General features: G+C 42.7%; 1 protein-coding gene across 4 annotated transcripts; it reads left to right on the forward strand.

Moving 5' to 3' along the window:
* Positions 1-969: 969 nt before the first annotated feature.
* etv1 (ETS variant transcription factor 1) lies at positions 970-24,287 on the forward strand. 4 transcript variants are annotated; one of them, XM_078790672.1, is made up of 13 exons: positions 970-1,020; positions 1,159-1,249; positions 2,693-2,740; positions 3,311-3,397; positions 6,255-6,308; positions 13,271-13,400; positions 13,941-14,129; positions 16,076-16,323; positions 20,060-20,131; positions 20,213-20,281; positions 20,360-20,529; positions 21,148-21,249; positions 22,178-24,287. In XM_078790672.1, exons 1-13 carry the CDS (start codon positions 976-978, stop codon positions 22,397-22,399), a joined length of 1,527 nt encoding a protein of 508 aa, XP_078646798.1. In that variant the 5' UTR covers positions 970-975; the 3' UTR covers positions 22,400-24,287. The 4 variants fall into 4 exon arrangements, with proteins under 4 accessions (XP_078646798.1, XP_078646799.1, XP_057909804.2 ...); XM_078790673.1 differs by lacking the exon at positions 3,311-3,397; XM_058053821.2 differs by lacking the exon at positions 970-1,020 and having other exon boundaries at positions 1,229-1,249; positions 3,307-3,397.
* Positions 24,288-27,858: the final 3,571 nt, after the last annotated feature.

Here is a 27,858-nt window from a genome sequence, read left to right on the forward strand (position 1 = left end):
TGTCTTTCATCTATGTTAATTACGCGGGCGCAGCCATTGTTGTGTGACGTCACACTCAAGGAAGTTCGGGTACAACGTCCATTTATATCAAATTCACGACTAGAAACGCCGCATTCAAGTAAAATTCAACGTTTGAAAAGTACGAGTTAATAGAAGGTAACAATGAAAACACACATAAAGATAATTTCGATACAAAGCATTACTATGAACCGGAAGTAGTGTGTCCAGGTCGTCTTTGCGTCTTCTTAGTGCAGCTACCAGAAAGTACATTTTGTGGTGTGAGTCCTTCAACTAATCACTTCCAAACGAAAAGAACAAGCTGGATCATGTCTTATTTCAAACATAATTATGAACACAAACGGAACCGGGTGTGGACAGAAAAGTGTGTTTCCAGGACACCTCGTTCAAATAGACGCCGATGTGCGTCAGTTAGTAATGGCGCAGAGTGGGTGGAGTTAAACAGGTGCAGTTCGGCAAACTTCCGTCACATGTCTCCACAAATCATCGTCTACATCATCTCCATGACATATGGATGGTGTTCGTGACGGACAGGCTGCCCTTCAAGTGGAGCCGTTGGAGGACGTCGACAGCCGGCCGGCCAGCTAGAAGGAGGAGTCGGAGTCGGAGTCGGAGTCGGGGGCTTCTCTCCACAGGAGGCCGGACGCAGGCGACGTCAGGCGGCCAAGCAAGCAGCTGCAGTGCGCGGGTAAAGCAGTCAGCTGTGCGCGCATCCTCCAGTTGCTCTCAGGCGCTCTGCAACCGCGTAAAGGTTTTCACTTTTCATATTTCCTTGTGGTTTGGGCATAAAACTGTGGAACAAGTTTTGCACGGAAGCGTCGTGGGCGTCATTTTACTGCAATACTTGAAGAGCTTCGCGAATACGGACGCAGTGTCACTTGCAGACGTCAACACCATTTGATCACTTGTGCGTGTGTTTTTTTTAGCTGCCAATTTGTGGGAGCCCGGAGGTCCACGATGGAAGCATCCCACGACCAGCAGGTGCCTCACTGTTACCGCAAAGTAAGTCGGCATGGCTCCCAAACTTCTCTCCATAATTTAGCCGTAAAAGCAAACATGAAGCTCTTGTAGGCGAATGCATGTCGTTCTTTCACGTCTGCTGCTGAAACACAATTGATTTGTCTTCCTTCTTGTCTGCAGACGACTCCAGAGAAGAGGAGGCGCTGCGATAGGCCATCAAACGATAGAAGGAGAAAGTTGATGAAGTCCAACCTCGCTGTGGACACCGAAGGTAATTTCACGGCTGCTAAACCTTTAGCCAGAATCCAATCTTTTTTCTTTTGTGGCTAACTAGAGCCTTGGCATGCATCACAGCAAGCTTAGTGATCATCAAAATAAGATGTAGACAAATGCAAGAAAAGAAAGAACCGGTGTAAAAGGATGTGGCTGTCAGCGACTGTCAGCGACTGTCAGCGCCTGCTCCCCCAGGACTTGTTGGAATGGAGGCTTGGTAAACATAGGCCAGCTCCACACCCCTGGGGGCTGGTAAAGAAAAAAACCATATTTCTCCGTGGTCTTTCATCCTTAAACCAACTCCATGTGATGTTTAAGTATTGAGAATTTCCATAACCAGTTTTGCGAAAAAAAGTAAAGTTTCTTGTTTGTCTACCACTTCAGCATGACCCTTTTTTTTTGGCTTATCCAAGTGTTTTAATTGAAATTTAAAAAACTCACAACATTTTCATTGCGCACTTTGAAAATGTTACGTGGCTGAGTCCCATTTTCATCAGTTTGACACAGTCAATGCACCTTTTCCTGAAAGGACTTTCTTTGGGTTTCTGATTGGCTAAAATCGACTTCCAGTCGTTGATATTCAGTTTATTAAATGTTATGATCCTAGGATTATACAGTCCAGAATGTGAGCGAAATACGCCTCTAAAGTCATACAAAACCTAAGAATTCCAATTCTTGGCAAATCTTAGGAGAACCTAGTTTCACCAGCTGTGGGGTTGCAGTTTCCCTTTTTTGGGAACTTTTGGGTCATTAGATATTAAAGTTAGTTTTTCCAACAGGACTACAATCTATATGTGGTGTCTGGTTGGAGTTGGATGATATTGTCTAAATTGCATAACTGGCCATGATGCAAAAGTCCGACGTTTGTTTTTTGGTTTATGTCATGAGAAATGTGCAATATTATTTTGTGTTTTTTTGAAACCTTATATAACAAAATAAGTTTGTGTCGCAGCAGACGTGGGTGTACGCCTTATAACATGCACAGGCGACTTTAAGAAAACCCCCCAAATATTCATGTTTCCAGGGCTCCGTCTAAGTCTGTGGTAGGTGTGTTAAGAATCAGATTTGCAGTATACTGCACACCGTTGTTACGGCAAGCTAACACCCAGTTCTATTATAATGTGTTTGTGAGCGAGGGAAACCAAAATAAAAAAATAGTATCAGATATGTGGCGGTCTGAATGTATTAGTGGCGGGCAACTGTTTATGGTAGTTGACTTCTTTTTACACTTAATGAGAGTTAGGCATATTAAAATATAAAGAAGGCTTCACGATGGCCCCAGTTTGACCCTGGGACAGATGATTTTTTACATGGGGAAAAATGTTTTGCACCGTAAACCAGCATCCTGGAACAGATTGTGTTGGGCTTTTGAGGTCTGACTGTCCTGGTATGCACGTGGACCTATCCTCAAATGTGACCCTGCTTTGCTTCTCTTCCTCAGAGCTTTTCCAGGACCTGCTTCGCCTTCAGGAGACGTGGCTGGCAGAAGGTGAGCGTCTCACACGGGTCAGGATACAAATGGCTCTGTGGTGGGTGGAGGCTGGAGGGGTTGTTTTAAGAACAGAGTTCCATGCTTGACATGGCAGTCCAATTAAAAGGCGGCGTGGAAGAGGCACCTGGTGTGTGGTGCATACATTAGAGGCTGCCAGCGAGAGCGAGGGGGCTCTTGAGGGAGACCAAGGAGGTTCTAGCTGCGAGTGTCATCACAAATTACCAGCGCAACACTCTCTGCCGCTCACTGTCTCCTCGGCTTTTGGCGGGAGCTAACGTGCCGCACGCCACCCGGCGTTCGCTCTCTCTCACTCTCTCCCTCCCCCTCCGCTTCCTCCTCTACATCATCTCCAGCTGCACCATCACCTTGTCGTCTTCAATTTCGCCTCCTTGCCTGCACAAAAAGAATGGATCTATCATCTTTTTCCTGACAGTCTCACTTACCGTACCTACCCTACTGCCTGAAAAACAAAAATTAGACTTTTTTTTTTTTTTTTTTGGTGCCTGAAAGTTTTTCCCCCGTCTTTTTTTGTGCTTTTTAAATGTTTTTCCTCCCATGGCAAGACAGGCTCACTGTGCTCTAACAGAGACGGGATGCTTCAGGATTTAAGTTCCAGTGTCCTCTTTCCTCCATGTCTGCAGCACCCAACTTTTGGTTAGTGGACAATCTTCTTCTTTTTCCTTTTAAAGTGCATGTATTCCGACTTTAACTGACCTCACTGAGACTTACTTGACTTATAATTTCACTTGGCTTCAATTTGAAACCAGAAATTACATTTTGGGAAATTTCAAGTTAAGTTTGCACATTTTTTTGTTTGTAGCTTTTGGAGATTTGTCATAGAAAAGTGTTTTTGACTTGTGTATATCTTAATCTTATATCTTTATTATTGTATGGTGTTGGTATATACTGGTTTAAATGTGATATTTTATAACTTAAATTGTGTATTTAAACTGACAGAATAGGTGAGCTAAGCTGTCCATTTAAAGACATCCCATTGTCTTATTCTAAACTTCTACTGTCAGGTGCGCCATCAATTTTAAGCAACTTTAACACTTACAAAAAAATCATTTTCTTGAAAAAAAAAGTCATCTTAAAGCAGACTAAAAAGGATTTTAATATTTCAGCATCCAGAAAGTCGGTACGATGGTTCCGAAGCCTGTCATGGATCACCGTGACGAGCGCGCTGGCTTCTTAACACATCCACTTCCTTCCTGTCCTGTTAAGACGGGATAAGATTTATTAGTTCAGGTAATTGGAAATGAGACGGGAATGAATTTCCGCAAAGTTGAGGCAACTTTGTCAGCTGTCATGCAAATGTTTTGAACCCCCTCTCCCTCCCAACCCGCCGCCTAGTCCACCCCTCTCCCATCACCCTGCACCCCCACCCTAACTTATCCTCATTCAAGTTCTTTCTCCTTGACACTTATTGACCTTTAGAAGTGTTTTTTGTCATTAAAACAGCCTTTTTTTACTTGGCAACAAAATGCCCACATTGGTCACTTCACCTGTTTTTTTTCCCTCATGTAACGAATGAATGAAATACTTCATTAATGCGGATGAATGGCGACAACATTCCATTCCTGCAGTTCTCCACAGGAATTATGTTTTTTTTTCCCAACCAGGACCAACTGTTTCATTCACAGACTGAAGCCGGTGACTCATTGTGCTCTACTTCCTCTTGTTTCTATTTTTTTCCGTTATACTCACCTTCCTGTGTCCATTTCCCACCCTGATTCTCACATAGTGTGTGTGTGTGGGGGGGTGTGGGGGGTGGGGGGGGGGGCAGATGCTGAGCTCCAATATGTTGCTTTTATACATGCTTGAATTTTCATGTGGCATTTTTTTTAGGTTTGGCAATTTGGAAGAAATGCTTGAAAATGTAACTTTTCACTTCTTATACGTCAACACAACAACATTTGGAAATGCAAATGTTTATTTTAATTTTTATTTAATTTTAATTACTACTATTTCTGCAATCTCATTTGAAATATTCAATAGTTGTCATGGACTGCTTTAAAGCTGGGAAATATACCTTCAAGTCCTTCAAGTGGTTAAAAAAGGCGTTTGTTCTACGTATTGTCTATGATGGCTGGCCAAAGAAGCATAATTGGTTGTTTATCTTATTCAATTGTGGTTAGTATTTTTGTTAATTTATTTATTGTATGTTTATATTTCTTGAGTATTTTTACGGTTTGTCACTGAAGTGTAGTTAATCAGTAAATTGTAGGGTTTTTTTTACATAAACATTCTTTTTACATATTAGGCTGTTATATAGATAAAATTTGTATGGGTTATTTTTTAAATGACTTACTTTTTTATTATATGGGTATTTTTTGGTGTTGACTAAACCATCATGACAAGATAATAATAATTGTCCTAATAATTGTGTCACAATGGGTGAAGTGAATTGTCCTGTGGGTCACATGACATGTGGCAGCGCCGAGAGCCGTCATCTGTTGATTGGTTACGCTTATCAATTCACACCTCATCCCACGTTGCATGAAAAGTGTCAAAAATCTTTTTTTTTTCTTCTTTAAATCACCAGGCTAAGTAGACATGTCGAGGCGCGCTAGTGATGCCGCGACAATAATGAGGCTCCACCTCACCGCGCGTGTATAAATAGACGAATGGACGCCTTTAAAGCGCCTCTTCTTTGACCCGCCGACGTTGAGCTGGATTGTGCGTTGAGCATTTTGGGTGAGCTTTGGAAGAGGAGAGCCAAGGCGGCAGGTGTACAGGTGGATTCATCAGTAGGGAGGAAGCCAATTAGATGCTGCTAACGATGGGAGGCTGACTGCTGGCAGACGCTGACAGGAAGTGGGATTACCAGCTACAGGGTCACCGAAACAACATGTCCAATGAAAAGCATGTATTTTTATCCTAAATAGCAAGTTTTTAATATTTTGGATTTGGAGATTACTCGCATCACTTCATTCAGTCTACAATCTAATACCATCCTCACATACTCTACGTTTATGATAGTGTGTAGTTGGCAGTGGTGTGTAGTTGGCAGTACAATGTACTGTATCATACTTGGACCTATCTTATTTAGTTACATTAAAAGGTGAAAGTATTAGACAGAGCTGCTGTACACCACTCCAAACCGTGTCCGCTATAATAAACTTTGTTAAAGTACAAAAAATATAATGTTTGTGATATGCTTCTTGTATTTGGATCTCTGCCCTATTTTTCTAGTCCCCACAATGAGGTTTTCCTAAGTTGCAAATGCAAAGGTATCCCTAATAAATCCATTTTAAAACGTGTTATATGTCAGAAATGACTTGGGTTAAACATATTGGGAGAAAAAAAAAAGAGTAGAATATAGTTTTGTGTACGACACAATAAAAACTGATGTTTTTCCGCTTGGATGGACTGTAGAATCCTTTAAGGTCTCTTCGAGCTTAAAGATGGAAGAGGTTGTGTGTGTTAAAAGAACCCGTGGTGCCGTTTGGACCTTGTAGCGCTGTGATCAACATCACAAACGCCTCGTCTGTCTTCTTTGTGCTTGCAGCTCAGGTTCCTGACAATGACGAGCAGTTTGTCCCCGACTTCCAGACTGAAAACTGTGAGTAACAAACCAACACGATCCTTGTGTGTGTGTGTGTGTGTGTGTGTGTGTCATGTTCAAACTGTGGTGTGTTCTTATTTGCATAGGCAAGAATATTGTTTTTAGAGGATATTTTTAACATTGGGAGGGCCAGGCTGAGTGTCACCTGATTTAGGGAGGGGATGGGGGGGGATAGGTGGTTGTTTTGATTTTTTTTTTCCAGAATAGAAATGTTCTCATCTAGCGAAACCCCCCCTTGACCTTTTCCTCAAAGTGCTTTTTGGCGTACCTTCCTAGTGCAGCTGCATTTTCTAAATCAGGACTTTGTAAATCAAATCCATTCTTGGTGCATATTTTGCACAATGAAAGCCCAACAAGGAAAACAAGCCACCTTTCTAAGAATACTCTAGAGGGAAATTGTAGTTGACACCAGCTCGCCTCGCATTCTCGCCGTGGTGAACCAGCCAGGTGACTTTCCAGCCGTTCCTTCTTGCTGGCTGGTTTGCCATGGTGACTTGGCATGGCAGGTGCAGAAATGGAGGGGGAGGGGCTGGGGTCCACGGCAAGCACATGTCTTCGGGACAGGCCAAGAAAGTGTGAGAAACACCACTGAAATACCAGCCGCTTCTTCCTGATGTCCTTTAACCCGAAAAAGCGGAAGCGATTCAAGACATTGCTTTCACATACGCGTGAAGTTCGATGTTCAAGCAGGATCCTGTTGGCGCTGGGAAAAACAGAGGGTGGTCTTTGTTTTACTTCTATTTTCTTCCTCCTACAACTTGAAATGACACATCAAGAAGTTCACGCTGATTACACTTCATCCCTTTTTAAACACTTTTGTAAAACTACTCTTAACATTTATGACCCCTGCCTTTAAAAGCATCAGTCTGATGTTTATTTTTGATATCACCGGGATTAATATGGCCCCGCTGATTGATTGATTGGCAGCGAAAGCTCCAATAAAAGCGTATTTAAGCCATCACATTGCATTTAGATCAGAGGTGGGGAACCATGCACAGCCCTGAAAATGGAACCAAGAACTGCTAAAAAAACAAACCAAAACACTGACAATAATAAATGTATGTTTGTTGGTTGGGGCTTTAACTGTCTCGAGGTTGTTCTAGCCTGTGAGACCCTCCTCTCAAACAAACATGAATAAAAATATCACTTCACAGATATGGTTTTAGGTTGTTATGACAATATTGCCATCAAAACCCTATTTTTTTTTTTTTTTTAGTGGAAAAGGTAACAATAAAAGAGGTTATAATGGGAGTCAGGTGGGACCAAAAGGGGTGTAAAGAGTGTAGGCATACATGCAAATCTCCTATTCTCAATACCTTGCAATTATAAAAAAAAGAAAAAAAATCTTGGCCACGTTAAAAGAATTAGCCTTAAAACTGACTGATATGTTGAGAAGGAAAACAATCGAATAAGCAGAATGTGCAGGTTTGGTCCGCTAAGGTGCCTCAAGGGTTCTAGAGTCCATGCCCAGAGGTCACCGGGACGGTCCCGTTGTCCTTCAGAGGTGGGCGGTCCGTGGTCTGCTGACCATCTGAATTGTCCTGCTGGCAAAGTTGCAGCAGACTGGCAGGCCGCTGACAGATGGCAGCGGGGTGAGGGCGCCGTGGTTGGGCATCCCAGCCGGCACCTCTCCCATATGGGTCCTACCCAGGCCTCTTAGGATGCGGGGACTGGCCCAAGTCGGCAAAGATAATGCATGATTTTTAATAGGTCGAAAAAAAAACCCCAAATGTGTCCTTTGCATCAATGGACCACTGAACTGCTAACAAAAACATCAGCATTTTCTATTCTAATCATTAAAACAACACATCCTGTTTTATTTTGAGTCCCTACCACAAATACCACGTTGCTACTGTAAATACTACCCTGAATCCACAGCTGAAAATAAAGCCAAGTGACAAGTGCACAATGTGTATGTACACAGCACAGGCCAGATGCCTCACTTGAAAATATATTTGGGAAAAGGAAGGGCAGAAAGGCTCGCCTGTTCTACTTTTACTTATGAAATGAAGTATGCGCCATGTAATGCGACTGTGGCTCTTAATGTTTGTCCAAATATTCTTTGCTTTAGACCAGGGCTGTCAAGATCGTTTTTACAGTCATTGTTGTAACAGTGAATGTACTGTAAATAAATATCAATGTATGATTGCCTCATGATAGTTACAATTATACTTAGAAATGAACAAAGTGATGGATAAATTGCCTTGTTATTTCCAGGCTTTGGCCGGCCACATAAAATGATGTGGAGGACCAGATCTGGCCCCCTGGCCATGAGTTTGCCACCTGTGCTTTAGAAATATAATTATGTTTGATTAATCACTTTATGTATGGCCCTTTTTAAAGATCAAATCATAGAAAATACACACGAGGAAGCCACAAATTTCTAAAATAAAGCCTTGAGTTAAAATTTTTTTTGCAAGCAAAATTGCTATCAGTGCTATCTTGGAAGAAATACCTCCTGATACGTCACATGGTTCTTTTATTACTTTGAAAATGGACAAAATAATGTGATTTTAATCTATAAGGAGAAAAAGCTAGCTTATTTAGTTGGTATAGTTTGTGTCTGTAGCTACAAAAATTGCATAAACAAAGGAATAATTGAATTTATAGCAGTGAGTTGTGGCGTATTGTTGTAACTTGTACTACAACCATGAGACAGAGGTCATACTCTGCCGAGGTGACTTGGCCGCCGTCTTCAATGTCATCCCGGCATGGAAGCAGCATGGCGGCTGCCTGGAAGCCGTCACGTCCTCCAGCTGAAGGAGGAGGAGAAGGTTCTTTTGTCTCCAGCTCCACCACAGATGCTTACCATTAGCATAACTTAGCAGGGAAGGACGGAGTGGAGGAGGTGTAAAATGAGGCCACACGTTCCTCGCCCATCTTTCCGTTATTTAACAGCGAAGGCGAGCACCTACAGTAGGTGAAAATGGAAGGGAAGCTTTTTTGCTGTTGCCAAAAGACCTGTTTTTTTTTTTTAATTAATGATTTTTTTAATGAATGGGCTGGAGAAGTATCTGCCAAATATGAGCAAAGGTTAGGCCAAAAAAAACACCATTTGTAGCTGAGAATGAACAACATGTCACAGCCAATGACTCATTTTCATGAAAAAAAAAATGTACCATCTTATAAAAATATTTATACAAAACACTAAATTACTGATAATTGTGCAAAAAACGTGAGCAAATAGGCAAAATAAGAAGTGTGTGTGCGTCACCAGCAGCCAGCAGAACATTAGCATTCCAAATAGAGCCTCTAATTGTTTTAACTGCCTCTTTTAAGAGGCTCCGGCTTCTTAATCAATGAGCAGATAATGAGCGCAATCATGCCGTGACATTCTGGACTCAAAAGGAAGTGTCTCGTGTTCTAGTCTAGCTATTGATTAGCGTACCTTGGTGAGCCACCTTGGCGCCCCGCCGCCAAAAATCTATTGTGACATTTCCACTTCTTACCTGTGGCTGTCCGTGATGGCAACATCTCTGCTGACATCACTGATACGTAGTCATATGCAGTCACATGTCAGAAAGAAAAGAAAATCAAAGAAATGAAGCCTTTTTATGACGTACTGTATATAAGACCCATGTCCATGTAAATGACTTCCGGACATGTAAACAGGAAGTGATGTCGGGGGTGGAATTGAAGTGGAAGAGTTAAAGCCGTGTTGTTATGATTCATATGTTATTATTGTTGTGCTCGTTGTGAGATAATTTGAAACCTGTTCTTCCGGTGATGAAGTCTGGTGCTTGTTTCGCTGAACAATTACTGACACCTAGTGACCAATGTAGAATACTACATTCACAAGCTTTTCTAATTTCCTTTTCCAACAGAAAAGAGACAAAACGTCAATTAAAAAAAAACTGTCTAATACCTGAATAGTTGTCGATTAATTGCATCATTGATTAATTGTCGCTATAGTTGGGAAAACGTGTTTCAAACTGAAGGAAGAACATTTTACTATTTTTTCAGAAATAGTCTGAAAGAAGCAGCATACGTACATAAAGTCAACGAAATACACAAAGTGCAAAAGGCATACTCACTCTCAGTGCCTCAGTTGTTCTTTTGCTAATTTAACAGAGGACGGCAACTTTTTATGCATCTATTCTCTCGTGCAGGGGTGTCAAACTCCTTTTCATTGATGGCTTCCCTTAACTGATTACAAATATTGATCATGATATAATATTACATAATTATCCATGCATTCATTCATTCATTTTCTACCGCTTTTTCCTCACGAGGGTCGCGGGGGGTGCTGGAGCCTATCCCAGCTGTCTTCGGGCGTAAGGCAGGGTACACCCTGGACTGGTCGCCAGCCAATCACAGGGCACATATAGACAAACAACCATTCACACTCACATTCATACCTATGGACAATTTGGAGTATCCAATTAACCTAGCATGTTTTTGGAATGTGGGAGGAAACCGGAGTACCCGGAGAAAAGCCACGCATGCACGGGAGAACATGCAAACTCCACACAGAGATGCCCGAGGGTACATACATACATGCAATTACATACAAATTGATGGATGACTTACTTGAGAAGTGAAGTGGGAATGCCAAGGTGTTAAGGAGATATTCAGGAATATCTTGCTGCAGGATAATATTGAGGTTTACCGCAGGCAGTATCATTTGTGTGAAAATGAAAGAATGCATACATTTAGAGGGGAAAAAGTTGCAGAGCATGATTGACACACATTATTCCCTGGCTTTTGCGGGCCCTATAAAATGATGTGGTGGGCCACATCTGGCCCCCGGGCCTTGAGTTTGAGAGCTGTGCTCTAATGGCTATTATGGTCTGATCAAATGGACCGGCCAATGAATTGGTCAGGCCATACGATTGGATGACAAAGTGTCTCCAGACTTCTGAGCGGAACTGGATATTGTTGTTAGTTTAAAGGGCCAAACGTTATTTAGATGTGGGATCCAACTTTTATTTTCCCTAAGATTGTGTTGAAGGTGTATGCTTTGGAATGCAGTATGTTAGAAACGGTATGCTAGCGTACATTGTGCAGCCACAATAATAAGCATCATGAATGCAGCTGTTTTATGGCTCATGAAATTGTGTCATTTATTGTTAAAATGATATTGTTATGATTTGTGCCTGCCATGTTATGCCATGCTTGCGTCATCAAAGGTCTCCCCACAGGAAGTCTCTTTTTGACCTCCGATCGATGACCTGGAAAGGTCGGGCCCCCAGCGAGCTTTGCCATGCCGGGCTTGTGTGGCCCCCCTCCCAGGGGCCCGGCTGTGCATCAGATGGAGCATTGGCAGAGCCGCCCTTGCTCGTATAGCAGCTGTCAGTCAAGTTGTGAGAAAATCTTCAGAAATCATCATTTTCTCTGAGACTTCAAGCACAGCGTAAACATCTCTGATCTTTTCCAGCGAGCCTCTGACAGCACCAACCGGGCTTTTGGTGGGACTGGCTGAGTTCTGGTCAGAATCAGATTAGCGTTGATCATGACTTGAGACGATGGGATGTTAATCATCACCGGTCGGGTGCTCGTCTGTCTCTTTTCGTGTTACGTCTGAGAGCACAGATGCTCCTAGACTACCTTCTAGAATCAATGCAGGACCGCTTGTTGTGGTCGGGGTCATATTGACATCCAACTGAAGGCAGAGGAAACATCTACGTGAGCCAGCAGAATCCATCAACGTGGGAATAAGATTAGCGGAGATACGTACTCAATCCATGTCTGCACTCTTTCAACTTGTATGGCTCTTCATCAGTGGGCAAGCACGATGAAGATCCACTCTCTCTTTTAGACGTGGTCAGACAGCATGTAGTGTATTGTTGCATGGTGATGATTATCACAATCCACCTTTTAGCATCACGCATCGGCAATACAAATATTGAATATTGATTGCGAGGTTGGAGGGGAGTTCTTTGCTATCTCGGAATCTTTAGTGTTCATCAAAAAAAATTGCTTTCTCGATTCACAGTGCTATGCAGTCTAATTTAAGTATGTTAAAGTCGTCGTCTCTCGTTTACACACAAGTCTCATTCCGCGTCATACACACTTAAAGTGTAACGCACATATACACACAACAATGAACAACTTTATGCTGTCACCTTTCTTCTGATGGCTAAGAATGTTGACACGAGTTGTTCAAGGACATTACGTAAATTAAGCCATTTAAAATGTTCATGCACATACCCACTACCGCAATCTGCATACCCGCCTTTGGGCACCTACGCCGTAGAGGGCAGGTTTGCTTGTTACACGCAATATTGTACAATAGTTTAAAACAGGCAAAATTCATCCATTTTCTACTGCTCATCCTCACGAGGGGGTGCGTGGGGTGCTGGAGCCTATCCCAGCTGTCTTTGGGCGAGAGGCGGGGTCCACCCTGGACTGGTGGCCAGCCAATCACAGGGCACATATAGACAAACAACCATTCACACTCACATTCATACCTATGGACAATTTGGAGTGGCTAATTAACCTAGCATGTTTTTGGAATGTGGGAGGAAACCGGAGTACCCGGAGAAAAGCCACGCATGCACGGGAGAACATGCAAACTCCACACAGAGAAGGGTGGAATCGAACTCGGGTCTCCTAGCTGTGAGGCAAAAGTTAGTATGAAATTGTGTCTAAAAAACTGAATCATACAAAAACCGGGGCCTCCCAAAATCAGTTTGCAGTTTTCCAGTTTGACTTTATCAACACTTTGCACACCACTGGGAGTCATCTCAGAGAATCAAAGATCTTAATTCAGAATAAGAAAATGGTGCAGCACAGTTTGGTCACATTTTGGACAACTGCAGGCTTCCAACTTGGTATGAACACTTTCACTATTCCCAGTGCACAAAGCACCGCATGTGCACAACTCCCAAATTGTCTTCCTTTTCTAATACGGCGTCCCAATATTTTAGTCCGTGTAGTTTAGTTTGACCTTTGACCTTTGACCTGTTTAATATGCCGCCATCCTAAATGATTAATTTTCTCCTCCTTTCCTGATATAGTGGCGTTCCACGGACTGCAGCTGAAAATCAAGAGAGAGCTGCACAGCCCGTGTTCCGAGCTGGGCTCCACCTGCAGTCAAGAGCGGCCCTTCAAGCTCCAGTATGGAGAGAAGTGCCTGTACAACGTCAGGTTTGTGCTGCAGCCTTTCAGTGGCGTTATTCAGTGATTTCTCCCCATTAGTGATTGGAATATATTGTAATACATTTGAAATGACTCGCTTCATATATACAGTGTGTGACGAACTGGGCACACGTTTTTCCACCCTTTAACTTTTGTCTTGACAAGAGTGTGTTAGTGTTGCTTATTTGCACCCAATCTTGACTTCATTTTCGATTTCACATCATTTTGAGGCTATTTTTGTCTTTCAGTTAATGAATTATCAAATGTGTGACGTCACGGAAACGAGTCAGTGCACACATGAAACCGAAACATTTTATCGAGGCGGAAAGGGAGAAATGTGTTGTGAAACTATTCTTACTACCGCTGTTCAGAAATAGAAGTCGACACGTATAACAGGTTTAATCAGGAAATAATTATGGAATGTCATAGAAATTGTCATATTTGCTGTCATATTTGCTTATGTATTGTATTTTATTTTTATTATAAATATTATTCATTTGAGTTACTTCAGATAGCAATGAATGCATCATGGTATTTTCCCTTCCACAGTGCCTATGAGCAGAAGCAGCACGCAGGAATGAAGCCCTCCAGCCCAGTGACACCCCCCTGCAGCACCCCAGTGTCCCCCCTACATCATGCCTCACCTACAGCCGCCCCGACACCCAAACCTGACCGAACCTACGCTCACGTGCCGCTTTCGCAGACACACCCTGACAGCGCCTACGCCATGGACCACAGGTACCGTGGCTCCTTAACAGGTTCTATCGATGCTAAGAATTTAGAATTAGAAGTTAGAATTAGCTGTGAAGCAGGGGTGTCCGAGGGGTGTTTTTTATTGGCCCACGGAAAAATTGACAAATCGTTTAAAAGGTTATTAATAAAAAAGTAATCTAATGAAAAAAGTCATAATTTTAAAGGAGACCTATTATTCAAAATTTTCTACCCTTTGTATTGAGTTGTGAACTGCTATAGAGCAGCTATACACAGTAACCTGCACAGAAAACTTTTTATATGTTATTTATATTTTTATATTTTAATCTGCACCTATTCCAGCTGTATTTCCTTGGATTTGTGCTTCCGGCCAAAACGGTTTTAATGTATTCCACCCACGGCCCGCCTCTGAGCACGGCCACTCTGCTGTGATTGGTCACACGTCCAAAGTGATTCCTAACTACTAACAAACCCCACTTTCTAACATAGTGGGTATAGGAGTTCTAATAAATGAATGAAGTCTGTGGAGAGCTAATTGAGTGTTAAGTGTTTAGGAGCTACTGGAAGCTCATGATCTACTGGCTGGAGACCCCTGACTTACCGTGTATGAACTCGGAGTGGTAACGTAGCACAGCTGGTGCGGTGGAGCTCATAAGTCGGTTGTGAGGGCGCTGCTTCTGGCTCCAGCAACAGTTTGATGGATATTTCACGTTCATGTTGAAAAAAAAACAGTCCATGTGAAATACCGTTGACAGATAAAAATATTTTTCTCTTGCTGGGAATCACCAAATACATTAACTTCTGCCTGAGCTTGTTTCGTAAACAGAGCAGCAGAGCTTGGGGGAGGGCGGAGAGCTTACAGCCACACCTATATAAGGAAGTCCACCCCTCTGTGACATCACAATGGGGCAATTTTACCACGCTTTTTGAAACCGGGTGTTCAGAGCCAACTTCCTTTAGGGCTCACTTCCAAATGTGCAAACCTCATTATCTAAAACTTTGGCATCGTTTAATACGAGAATACAACATTCTATAACTACATTTACAGGTGAGAAAAGTGGAAAAAGCATCATAGGTCCCCTTTAACATTAATTATGTTTTAAGTTGTAACAAACAACTGAGTTGTAAGAAAATTCACAAGAAGAAATAGTTGGAAAATGTGGACAACAGCAGAAATGGGGGAAAATTGTATCTTGTTAGAACCTTTCCAAGAGTACACTTGTAATATTAGGAGGGAAAAAAATTGTAGCATAGAGTTGAAATATAAAAAAAATTATGTGTTTTTTTTTTTATAGAAGTTGTAATATTATGAGAAACAAACCAAATAAAGTTGCATTTTTTTGTCAAAATATTGGAATATAATAATATGGGAATGAAGTCATAAAAGTTAGATTGATTAGATTATTTAAGAAGAAAGTAGAAAAATCTGTATATATATTTAATATATTTGGAAAAAACTAACAAAAAAAAACAGCAAAACAACTTTTTACCTGCAGTCATGGAAAAATGATTAGCCCAGGTCCCTTTGTTTGAACAGATATAATGGTGACAACAAACATACATTTTTGGCAGTACAATGCTGTAGTTATTCATGTAAAAACTGAAGGGATTTGGGTTATTATCAAGAAAACCATGGAAGTTGCTAGATATCAGCTCTTAAATTGAATTCTTAGGAGCTATTTTTGTTATCCTTTAGTTGTACCAGGCATTAAAATGGATCAATAAACTGAAGGGTGGTAACTAGTTATTATATCTACATGTGTTGCTTTGGCATGCTTTGGTTCATCTCACTATTACAGCCCCTGCTGGAAAAAGGCAGCAGAAAGTCAATCTCAATAGTAAAACCTGTTTTTGGTCGACAAGGCATTTTAACATGCGTTGCTGTCATACAAGTGTAAAAATAAGTTAAGCACTGTCTCTTGTGCTTGGCCCACGTGGCTAATAAGAGTAAAATAATGTGTTATGGCCGTCAGATTTCGCCGCCAACTTTCGGAGCCGTGCCACTCGTTCCCCTCCCCGCCGGCGATGGCTCGCGACGGACGCCCCATCTACCACCGACAGATGTCGGAGCCCAGCATTCCGTTCCCCCCTCAAGGCTTCAAGCAGGAGTACGCCGACCCGCTGTTTGAGCACCCGGCCATGATGGGGGCGCCGCTCCCCCACTTGTACCCCGCCACCATGATGATCAAGCAGGAGCCCAGGGACTTCAATTACGACTCAGGTGAGCAACTTTGAATCCTTGATGCTGGCTCTCCACTCTGGTGTTGGCTGCATTGGAGCGTTATTGTTCCAGGAATGAGGGAGGGGGGGCTGATTGAGTTTGCCCATTATTAGGGAAGGAAAGGGGATCTGGTTGGACAGGGTGTCTGCAGCGGTCACCATTTCCTGTGGTGCTCTAATAGGGGAGTGGGTGGAGGTTACGCCTGGTTGAAGCTGTAAATCTGTCCTCCTACACTCGTCCTCTGCTCTTATTTGGAGGGCAAGGGTCATTAGCAGAAGCCTCTGGAGATCCTCAAGCTCCATCAGGTCGTCTTCTCCATCCGTGAAGCGCACTTTGACCCTTTTTTTCTGCACCCTGCCATTGTTTTGGCATCACAATGAAATAACACATTGGAGTAGAGGATGACAGTAAAAAGAGTAGAGCTGGTGGAGTTTTTGGATTTTGAAGTGATGAACAGCCGCCATGAGGATGACTGCAGCTAATTTGTTTAGCGACAATTAGCGACGATTTCCGCCACGAGCCCATTAGTGTGATTACGTTGAGAGAAATGGGCCTACATGAAGATTATTAAGGATCACTTTGGAGCCTGTTTGGCACTTTTTGGTCACAAGCCTCGGCTGCCATGTCGGCAGGGAGGAGAACTTCCAACGCTCTTTTCTTTATTGGGACATAATCTCTCAGGGAGAAGTAGCCACAAGATTTTGTTTCATTTGTATTTTAACCAAAACGCAAACTGTCATGGTTTTCTCCGGGTACTCCGGTTTCCTCCCACATTCCAAAAACATGCTAGGTTAATTAGCCACTCCAAATTGTCCATAGGTATGAATGTGAGTGTGAACGGTTGTTTGTCTATATGTGCCCTGTGATTGGCTGGCCACCAATCCCCGGTGTATGTATCCAATCCCCGGTGTATGTACCCCCTCCCACGCGAAGCTGGGATAGGCTCCAGCATATCCACACCCCTCGTGAGGATAAGTGGCATAGAAAATTGATGGATGGATAAAAAATTATAATAATAAACATATAAAAACTGGTATTCTCATGAGAAAAAGTAATTTTATGAGAATAACCCTATATTACATACCATAACTTTACATAACATTTTTAATAATAATAATACATTTTATTTGTATAGCGCTTTTCAAAATACTCAAAGACACTTTACAGGGAAGAAAATAGAGTTGAGTAAAAAACAGAGTAAAAGATGCATTAAAATACAACATTCATACATTCAGAGCTAAAAGCGGGGCACAACAGTCAGGTATTTTCGGAGCATAAAGTCGAAATATTAAAGAACAAACATTGTGAGAAAATAAGGGAGAAAAATCATAATGATGAGAAGACAATTTCCAAGAAGAAGGTTGAAATTGTTGGAAGCTAAAAACAGCAGAAATAGAAAAACAGCTGTAATTTTATGAAAATAAAGTCCAAAAACTAAGAGAAAAAAGTTGCATTCAAATAATTTGGCAGTTGTACGAGAATTAATGAGACCAAACTTGTAGAATTATGAGGCCAAATGTCATTTTTAGTTGAATACAGTTTAAATTGTTTAATCCGATTAATCACACTTGTACCTGTACCTGTACCTGTACCTGTACCTGTACCTGTACCTGTACCTGTACCTGAACCTGTGTATGGCACTGACAGGTTCTACCTAATCATTCGATTCCGAATCTGAGCCCATCTGTAGGAGGTTGGTTTTCTTCTTGGGTGGCCCATCATCAGATGTCTCTGGAGACCCTTTGGGGGAATTTTCACGCAGCATCCCTTCAAGTGTGGTTCACACCGCTTGTCTGTCTGACTTGAACAGGCTCTTCAGAACATTAAAATGTAGATCTGACGACGGTATTGAGCAATGCATTGTTGATATCTTTTTGGCAAGAGGCTAGGACTTCCTTGAACTTGTTCTTGACATACAGTATGCAGGGTCCACATCAGAGACTTCCCTTTTGCGGAATAGGGTGTCCAACAAAATAACTGGTCTTCATATTGAGCTTTCCAGAGGCTACGGGCCAATCAAAGCTAGCGTGTTTGATCATTCCCTTAGCAAACCTATTGTCCATTGTCTAACCTTGCGGTTTTGTTTGACTGTACTGGTGGCATCTAGCTCGCGAGCTGGAGTTATCCGCTTAGCTTCTGGTCTTCGGACTCCAAATGGGACTTTTGTTACCACAGTGAGTGACATTTAGTTTTTAAAACAAACAAGCAATGTGATTAGTTTTTGTCTCACATGTGGATATCACATTCACGGGGTACGTACTAACTTTTTCAAGTGACACACAACAACTTTACTCTCTTGTTGTTACTCTACTAATGATGTCTTGTCATCAAAACACAATTTGTGTATGATTGTTGAATGGACATAAACACATAGCGTGTCCAGCCTTATGATGGCGATACTATCACACGGGTCTGAATTGGAGTAGCTCACCAAAGGGCCAAAGAATATTTGCTTCAACTCCTAGTAGTTTTTTATTGAACTGTTGAATTCAGACTTTTTACAATGACAAATGAGCAGAAAACAGCGTGAAGGCAATGGCCGCACTGTTGTGAGTGGAGATGTACTTGGTAAATAAGGTAGTCTACAATGTAGTAGTTACCAAAAAAGTTATTGTTGTAAAAGTTGACAGCTTGACAGGGGTGGGCAAATGTTTTGACTTGCGGGCGCATTGCTTGGCAAAATTTATGGGGGGCCAGACTATAAATTTTACAAGTAACAGTCCACGTGGAAGTATTGTATCTGTAAAAGTGTGTGTGTTGTGTCCCTTTTTTTCAGGAGCACTTTGTAAACAGCAGACCGCATCAAATAACCAACTTGATAAAACAGCTACTTAAACCATCAAAAGGTTGGCTCAAGCCATGATGTCAGGTTGTAAAGTTTAAATTAAATACTTTGGAAACAACGGGCGGGCCGTATTCAAACACTTGGCGGGCCGGATGTGGCCCCCGGGCCGTAGTAATTCAGGTTTATGTAAAAAAAAAGACAATCAACCCAAACATTTTCTTAATTATTATGTATTTGCACGGCCTGTTTGAAATTGTCTAAATGCACCAATACCACTCATCATAAATACATTAAAAATGTACAGTTAATCTCACTCATTACGATTATAAGCATAAGAGCTGATAAGAGCTTTAATGCCTTTGTCTAAAGTCTTCATGATAGTTGACACAAAGGCCCGCTGTTGCCATTCGTCGGTGATATGATGCACAGTTACACCCTTTTTTTCTTTTCTTGAAATATATAACTTCTTAGCTTCCTTTCATTTTCCACCATGTGGCCCCTTGTGCTGTACAGTCAATGACGGCTAGTGTCTAAACTTGGCCAAATCGCTATCATTAGCTGACAGCAAGCCTAACCAGTCCATGCACCTGTGTTACACAGGGAGGAGGGCGGGACATATGAGCTTGCAGCTCATTCAAATGTTGACAGCCTCACCGCTATGCTAATGCACGATATTATTCTTATTATCATGCAGAGAAACAGGTTGCCAGGTTGTCTCTGGGCCCGTCTCGTCAACTTGTGTTTTTTTTCCATTTACTTGCCAAATCTTGCAGACGCCGTAAGCGCGTATTAGCAGTGTGATATTACGAGCTCGCCCCGGGGGCCGCAAGGGTCTGGTTCTTTAATCAGAGCCAGTGGTGCAGCGAGTGAGCAGACTGCGACAGTGTGCTCTTTCAAGCCACCTCAGGGCCGCTTTCAACAGACGCTTTTTTTTTCTTGTCTGACTTTCAGCCGAGGTGCCCAGCTGTCACTCAGTCTACTTGCGCCAAGATGGCTACCTGGCCCACACCAACCGGAGTGAAGGTACCAGCGGTGATCCGTGTGGATCTGGTCCCAATGCTGTTTGGAGTGGTCACAACATCAGTGCTCCTTCTCGTTGTCCAGGTTGCATGTTCGACAAAGTGGCCAGGCACTTTTACGACGACACCTGCGTGGTGCCGGAAAAGATGGAAGGTGAGTTCCTCAACGACTGTTCAGCACTTTTTCTTGTTCCTGCACGGGTTTGATGCAGTACGACATGATGCTCCGCAGGCGACATCAAGCAGGAGGCGGGCCTGTACCGCGAGGGCCCATCCTACCAGCGCAGAGGCTCACTGCAGCTGTGGCAGTTCTTGGTGGCGCTGTTGGACGACCCGTCAAACTCGCACTTCATCGCCTGGACGGGTCGTGGCATGGAGTTCAAGCTCATCGAGCCGGAAGAGGTGAGAGCCGGCAATTACTGTATTATTACTTAACCATATCAATCATATTATGGTGGAACCCGATCGTGGAGACTCCCCTGGGACTGGCTAGTGGACGTGGACATAAGTGGTTGTCCACAGCGATGGCCGATAATAAAGTAACTACTAACAGTGCTTTCATTCACTTGTGTATTGAAATGCACAAGTGAATGTGCATTTCCAAGTGGGATACATTGTGGTCATCTACCGTCATGCCTAGAGGCTAGCATGCTAGCAGAGGTCCACAGTGTAGTCCGGCCGGTCGTTGAAAATACAAACTTCGGAATGCAGGCAGCGAAACACTGGTGAGCGTAGAGGCAACAGAAACAAACACACCGCTGGGCTGTGGGCTCAGACCGGCGGGTGGGGACGGTGGGCAGGTGGTGGGTGGTGTGCTAGACAGGTGTCGCAACATCTGCTTCCTCCTCCACGGGGCGTTTGACAAGCTCGTAATGAACAGTCATGGCTGCACGTGCTCTAATCTCCATCATTAGCACAATGCGGACTCTTAGCTTTGTTTAACGTCACAGCTGTTGCCATTCTTACCGTGTGTGTGTGTGTGTGTGTGTGTGTGTGTGTGTGTGTGTGTGTGTGGCAAAGGTGGCACGTCGATGGGGGATCCAGAAGAACAGACCGGCCATGAACTACGACAAGCTGAGCCGATCACTGCGCTACTACTACGAGAAGGGAATCATGCAAAAGGTAACGTCGGGGAAGTCGGACAAAGCTTTTTCTATTTTCACTTTTGGGCCTTGAATGGCAACCAAAGTTAGAGGAGGAGTCGACCTTCTTTTAACCCGTTTATGTACAGAACGTATGTTTATGTTTTCCATTTCCCTGCTTTATTGGATCGTTCTTGCATAGAAGTGCTTTACACAATTTCAAAGTCCACCAAACTAGCACTTTTGTCAAAAGTGAACTCAATGGCGGCATTGAAAAAGAAGGAAATGATTAAAATACTGTATTGACATTTATAATTAATAATCATTTCAATGTATTTCATAACATTTTTATTGATTTCATTTTTATTATTATTAGTTTGCACACAGGTCACACAGCTAGGAGCCCTGAGTTCAATTCCACCCTCGGTCATCTCTGTGTGGAGTTTGCATGTTCTCCCCGTGCATGCGTGGCTTTTCTCCGGGTACTCCGGTTTCCTCCCACATTCCAAAAACATGCTAGGTTAATTGGCCACTCCAAATTGTCCATAGGTATGAATGTGAGTGTGAATGGTTGTTTGTCTATATGTGCCCTGTGATTGGCTGGCCACCAGTCCAGGGTGTACCCCGCCTCTGGGATAGGCTCCAGCACCCCCGCCACCCTCGTGAGGAAAAGCGGTAGAAAATGAATGAATGTTTATGAAGGTTTGACATATTTTTCGATCAGTAGCTATTACTTTCCACAAATACATAATAATACACAAATACATAATAATACACAAATACTAAATAGTTGACATTGACAGGAAATGACACAATCCAGCTCAAAAAGCTAAAGATCCAATCTTCTAAAGATCTAAAGTTAAAATCTTTTGTTCCAACACCCCCATCACCGCATTCCCACCCCCCCACCATCCCACCATCCCACCATCCCACCCTCCCCACCCATCCATCCCACAAACCCACCCCAGGTGGCCGGCGAGAGATACGTGTACAAGTTTGTGTGCGACCCCGAGGCCTTGTTCTCCATGGCGTTCCCGGACAATCAGCGTCCTGTGCTGAAGACCGACATGGAGCGTCAGATCAACGAGGAGGACACGGTGCCCCTGTCGCACTTTGATGAAAACATGGCCTATGTCCAGGAGGGGCCCTACTGCCAGCCCCACCCCTACAGCGAGGGCTACGTCTACTAGCCCCACCCCCTCCTCTCAGATGACCTCCTTTACAGGAAGTGATCATGTTGTTCGACGTGGAGTGGATGACGACTGAACATACGTCCTCCCTTATTATTATTATTATCACTATTATTACTATGATTATGAGTACTTTTATGATTCTGTTGCTCCCGTCTCTCGGACGTGCACTTTATGGACCCCGGCGGCTCTTTAGCGTTCTTTGTTTGTACAAACCCAGCATGCGGCACAATGAGATAGGACTCCGAAGGGGCCAACTTGACATTCTTTTGGGAATTTTACCGGAATTTTCCTTCCCAACGCAACCCGCGACAGAACGGTCACTTCCTCCTCGTGTGTCATTTCAAGAGAAGACTTGATGACTTCATCCTCACGCTCACGGCGGAGCATGGAAGAGCAAAAGAATGGAAAGACATTTGGCTCCACCCATCAGTGATCTCTGGCCCCGCCTCCGTCTTCTTGTGTACCTGTGGCTGAGGGTGATCACGTGTGCACCCTGTGTGTTTACCATCATCGTGGGCTCCTTCATTAGGTGCCTCCTCCAGGTCAGCGAGGCGGCCAATCCCTCGTGTAGCTAAACCAGCTCACCAAAATATTAGGAACGCTTCTCTGTGTGAGGAAATGCAGTTCCACACCCACAGCAATAATCAATCAAATATGATCAGTTATTTCAATCGGGACACCAAATGTTGGGGGCCGGCTAGCATCACCTGCTAACAGACATTAGCTTTGTTTTCTGGAATGCATCCAATATCCTTCCTTCAGGTGAAAATGTGTAAAAGGATGGCGTTTGTGTCCCACGCTTCAATCAATAAAAATATGGGTTTTGGTGGCAAAGTAAGGAAGCCTGGGGCGTCGGTCTTTTGTGATATTTAGGTTATTGAATTTCTCTCATGATTGATTACTTTATTTTCCAGACTATAAGTCCACAAGAGTAGACGTCATCAGTCAGCATCAGTCAAAAGTCAACTGCGATTGCAGCTCTAAAATGTCTTATTTTGTAATATCATTGAAAACCTTTAAACCCGGTGTGATGAAAGTGGAACATACGTATGTATTTCAAATAAAATAAAAAGAATTCTTGCTAAATGACTAATGAATAAAATGCAGTCTAATGTGGCTGACAATATATCCTATCTTAGTAATAAATACCATGTGGTCATTTGGATTTGGATTTGGATTTTGGATTCATGTGGATTTGTTGTTACCATTGGGGACATGAAGTGTTGTTCAGTGGAGACTAAACGCTTCATGCCACTTATCCTCCACTCCTGTCTCCTTCTCAGTCACATCTCCACAATTGGTGACCCTCAACATGAGTAATATGTCCACTGACAACAGCGCAGTCGTTTCGGTGCTGCTCAGCGTTAACAAGGCAGCTAACAACACCTATGCTATCGCTATCTTATGTCCCATGTCTGGCAGCACGGCACAGGCGTCGAGTGTGAGGACTAACATAGAATGTGATCAAGTATTTCCACGTCACGGCCCCGCTGAACATCCACTTTCTCTCATGTCAGAGAAACCATATCAGGCACCATTTTAGTGCTTTTCAAACTGTGACCTTTTCATACCAGGAACCGGCCAATGCCCTACGGCCATCTAAGGAAGGCTAAGGACGTAGGATAAAATACAAAGAAGGCTACTGACCAAGGACCTTCCAGTAGAAGTGCAAACATAACACATTTTGCTAGCACAGGGTTGAAGTTATTCAGCTACATAACAGAATAAAACATACCCGGGAGGTTGAATTAACCTAACAAGCAGGTTCGGGCTAAGCAAGTTCGCCAAGCTCCCGATCTCTTTCCCCATCACTGAACAGAAGCCCGAGAGCGCTCTCTCTCATGACTGTCGACAGTAATGTCAGTCAGTTTGAATTAACATTGAAATACATACAATACATACAATCTAAATATATATTTGATATATAAGTCACAGAAAGAAGCAAAAGTGCGACTTGTGGTCCGGAAAATACGGTAATTGGTCAAGCAAAGAAAAGTTTCCCAGTTCATCCATTTATTTCAAGTAAACACTATGTAATCATCCCTAAACAGGAACATTTGTACAACAGGGAAAATGAAAAGTATGTGTATGAAAACCTCTGAAGACTACCATGTGTATAGAGAGAAAAAAAACAAACTCAAATCTGTTACTTAGGGTAATAACAACAAAAAAGTACAAATATATACATATATAACTTGTAAAATGAGTTACAATTCATATTATGTTGCTGATCCATTTGTAAATGTATTTTCTGGATTCATTGACATATGTTTTCCTATTTATAATTATTATTTCTGGTTGTTAAACATGTGGGCATTAATGAATATTTTTTATTCCAGTGTGTTTGACTTTTGTTTTGGAGGCTCACATGGACCCAATTGGGGGGGGTCGAAGGAAAAAAAAGATTGTGAGGAGGAAGATGCTTTCAATCATTAAATATGTCCTATGAGTCTTGTTTCTCTTCTTCTTTGAAATACAGTATTCTATAGTACAGTGGAACCTCTAACGTTGAACACATTCCAAACAATGCACTCCCATTCAGAAATAATCTGTTCCAGGGTCAAACTGTGTCCATTATAAAAGCTGTAATACATGACCAGTGAATGTTGTATGTCACATGCTAACATTCTGAACAGTCATTAAAATGAAGTGAAGCAGTGTTAATAGGAAGTGGCAACAGGAAGAGCTCGAAAAAAGAGCGCACATTTACATACTGGTCTGGAAAATAGACACTGTGTGTGTGTGTGTGTGTGGACAAATAGATTTCCGTCTCTTGTCAATTTCCAGCTGTGGACCACAAGGTATTTAACTAAAGTGACACCTGAGGAAAAATCAATGGCTAATTTAAGACTGCACTTTTTTTCCTCCTTGCACTTGGAGGACTGTTTTTGTTGTTCTCGTTTTCGCTCGACGGCAGCAGTAATGAAAAAAAAAAGTTATTATTTCCCTGTGCAAAGTGTCACTATTGCTAAAAATCAATGACTAATTTAAGGAAGTGCGGTTTAATTGCTTCCACTGATGGGAAAAATGAAAACGGATGTGTAAGTAATGAAAAAGCAACACTTGCCTTAATTTGTCAGCGCAGCTTACGGCCATTTTTTTTTATTGATTGTGTGCAACGCACTGGAATATGCCCGAATTTGAAACAGCTGATTGCTTCTCGCAACATATTGAACAACTTCTCATGCCAAGCAACACCAGGCTACTACTCTTCTTTTCGCTATTATTTATTTGATTAATTATTATTTGATTTGATTATATTGTATTCTATATTTATCATGTAAAAATCTTACTACATGACAGTACATACAAAATATACAAATATGTGTAAAAACATCATTCTTATAAAGTTGGAAAATTACTCCCAAAATTTACAATTACAATTTTGCCCCGCAAAAAAAATGTTTTTTTAATTATAAAATATTATATTGCTGCACAGTGGGTGAGTGGAGTTTGCATGTTCTCCCCGTGCATGCGTGGGTTTTCTCCGGGTACTCCGGTTTCCTCCCACATTCCAAAAACATGCTAGGTTAATTGGCCACTCCAAATTGTCCATAGGTATGAATGTGAGTGTGAATGGTTGTTTGTCTATATGTGCCCTGTGATTGGCTGGCCACCAGTCCATGTGGATAAGCGGCCTAGAAAATGGAGGGACTTCAAACCAAAGTCCACTATTTGTGCCTGTGCCCTGCCTTTCGCCCCAAATCAGCTGGGATAGGCACACCCCTGCGACTCCAGGATAAGAGGCATAGACAATGGATGGATGGATTTAAAAAAATAATAATACAATGCCCGCCAAAATAAATGTATTACATGTAATTTTAAAAAGTAAAATAATTTGTTTTTGTAATTCCATTTTTAATGTAATGTAATGGGCAATACTTACCAAGGAAATCTCCAAAATAACACTTTATTTTTACATTTCATTTCAAACAAAAGTACACTATTTTCAAATAAACGTCCAGAAAACAAATTTCTGTTTTAAGATTACCTTGTTTCAGAAATATACAATATCTATCAAATCAATTCCCCAAAATAAGAAATTATTTTTTACATTTAATGAAAAAAACAACACTATTTTCAAAGAAATGAATTCTCTTTTTACATTGCTCAAAATCACATCAGCTATGTGAACCACAGCTGACTTTTGTGTGGTGAGAGTCAGCGCCATTCATTGCCTGAATAACCCGGAAACCAGTCCGGGATTTCGTCCACCCTTTGGCCTAAGTAAGCTGGGATAGACTCCAGCCCTTGTCATGACCCACAACATGATAAATGATAAAGGAAATGGATATGAAATGGATGAATAGATGCTGACATTGATTCTCAGAGTTTAACTTCAGGAGGTCTTCCGAGTCTTACACCTTTTTCGCCTCGCTTCTTATCTGGCCAGCGACGTGTTTGCCATTTATGGACATATGGCGGACATCCTGCGCCTCCCGCCAAGCCACTAGCCGCTGTTATTTGTTGTATGTGGATGGCGGACGATGGCGGCCCCTCCCCCGCCAAAGCAAACAGATGGTCGCTCGATCTTGAGTCATCACAAAGCCATTAGCAGGGACGCTCACCCTCGGCCTGGGCTGCCTTGACGCTCGCCCGATGGCCCTCGCCGGTGTTTGCTCACGCTCTTAAGTCGGCCCAGGCGAGCTGCACGCGCTCTGTTTGCTGAGGTTAAATGGCTCGTGTGGCCCAACCGAGGGCTCTGATTGGCTGTGACACGGCACTGTTTGACGGCTGAGATGACACTGGGCGGCCCTCACTGGAGGGGAAAATTTGGGGCTTTTTGCCACAGGTTGTCTTTTGATACAACGTGTTTACACAGCAAAAAGCCCTGAGTGTGTTTCTATATGTGCTGCCGGGGCCCATCAGGGGCCAGCCCAGTGAGCATAAATCATTCAGGGCTAATTCACTGGAACAACACAGGAAACAACAGGGAAATGATCAAGGTGCTATAATGGTCCCTATTACAGCTGCTGGGCCGACTTAAGACCGCCAATAAACGACTTTATTCTTCTATTTTGGACTTTGCTGCAATTGTGAGCACAATTTTCAGCTGTAATTGAAAACAAAACATGCCCGCTTTTCCTGGACGTTGGAGACCCACAAACCTACAGACTGCCTTTTATTTCCTCCTCTGGAGTCCATTCTGCGATGGGCTGCTGGACACAAATAGTGTTTGTTTGACTCGGGTTTTACATTGTTTTCAACATTGTACACGTTCCTCGTTGCTTTTCTTCGTCAACGGTCGACGTTGACGTTCAGGCTTCAGACGCAACACAAAGCTTGCCTTCATCCAAGTTTTGAAAGCGCTGAAATGGGATGTTGAGAAGCTGCAGCTCAGTCTGGACTGCGGGAATCATTTAATCCCATCAGCAGGAGCGTAAGACGGGCTAATTGTCCCAACAGGCTGGCTTGGCGGTAGGGAGTTGATGCTGTTCTTCAATTATCACGTTTAA

The sequence above is a fragment of the Doryrhamphus excisus genome, linkage group LG5, assembly GCF_037039965.1.
Source record: "Doryrhamphus excisus strain RoL-2023G ecotype Guam linkage group LG5, RoL_Dexc_Guam_v1.1, whole genome shotgun sequence".
Lineage (NCBI taxonomy): Eukaryota > Metazoa > Chordata > Actinopteri > Syngnathiformes > Syngnathidae > Doryrhamphus > Doryrhamphus excisus.

Bases quoted from the DNA above. Each gene is read 5' to 3' on its own strand.
- etv1 (XM_078790672.1), top strand. From the start codon at position 976: ATGGAAGCATCCCACGACCAGCAGGTGCCTCACTGTTACCGCAAA. The intron at 1,250-2,692 runs GTAATTTCACGG...TCTCTTCCTCAG, and splicing joins CCTCGCTGTGGACACCGAAG to AGCTTTTCCAGGACCTGCTT. The intron at 20,132-20,212 runs GTACCAGCGGTG...CTCGTTGTCCAG, and splicing joins CCACACCAACCGGAGTGAAG to GTTGCATGTTCGACAAAGTG.